Consider the following 1,030-nt stretch of genomic DNA (forward strand, 5'->3'; position numbering starts at 1 on the left):
GGTGGATTCATGACTGTTTTAACTCTTTTGTGAAGTGCAATTATATTAGCCAATTCTGTTTTCACGGATTCAGCTTTACTGATGGAACTACTATTAGTACCTTTAGTGTCCTCATCAGAAAACTTTTCCACTAGCCCAGAATTTCTAAAAAATAAATTCAATAATTCATTCATTTTTAAATAAGTTAATCAAACTTACAATGCTGCAAGAATATGATAACGAGCACGGGCGCAAACTAAATCTGCAAAATATACTGGTGCTGGTATACTGACAGAACGAGCACATCGACCATATAGATGGCAAAAATAGTATGTAATCGACTGCATTACATTCGCATCCATGTTGCTTTCATCAAACAGCACATGATATCGCGTCGGTCTACTAGTTCCCTGCAATTCAAATAATATTATTAATAATAAAGATTCAAAACATTTCATAAAGTCATACTTGAATTCCATGATGACTGCACAAAAAGAAATCATATTCATCAGGAGATGTCACTACTCTATCGACAACAGTACCAGCAGGGATGTTTTTCCCGCGTCCTCGTGCTGCAGCTTCATCACAACAAAAAAATCGAGCATGATGTCGCTTTTGAACCACAATAAACGTAATCAACGGCCGGTAATTTGTTGCAAATGATTTGCAAGCCCTACGAAGAGCAGGCAGTTCTTCTTCCAAAACCTTTTTAAAAAAATAAATTTTTACTTTGCTTCAATTAATGATACAACACAATTTCACCTGCATAAATTGACCTTCGGATACTCCATCTCGATAAACAATAATATTTTTCGGAGCCGTACCATTAACATCAAGATATTCCAGTAAACGTTCTGAAAATTGTTCGATAAATCCAGTGATCAGTTCTTGCTTCGCTGGTTGTAGTTTCACCGAAGCATGAAATTTCGTCACTTTTGTATCCACATTTCCAACAACCTTCAAATCAAAAACATTCCTTTCAATAATTTGGAAGTACAATAACATGAATAATACCCAACGAGCTATGATGCTAAATTGCGTTTTCTTACTG

At 35.4% G+C, this 1,030-nt stretch overlaps 1 protein-coding gene across 1 annotated transcript; it reads right to left on the minus strand.

Annotated features, from left to right (window-relative positions):
• Window positions 1-23: 23 nt before the first annotated feature.
• On the minus strand, window positions 24-936 carry Tsp_14458 (eukaryotic translation initiation factor; the record flags this gene model as incomplete). The annotated part of the gene is made up of 4 exons (XM_003366735.1): window positions 24-144; window positions 199-389; window positions 448-684; window positions 742-936. Coding segments are annotated over 4 exons (744 nt in total), but the record flags the coding sequence as incomplete, so codon positions are not given.
• Between the last annotated feature and the right edge of the window lie 94 nt (window positions 937-1,030).

This window comes from Trichinella spiralis, assembly GCF_000181795.1.
Source record: "Trichinella spiralis strain ISS 195 chromosome Unknown Scfld5497, whole genome shotgun sequence".
NCBI lineage: Eukaryota > Metazoa > Nematoda > Enoplea > Trichinellida > Trichinellidae > Trichinella > Trichinella spiralis.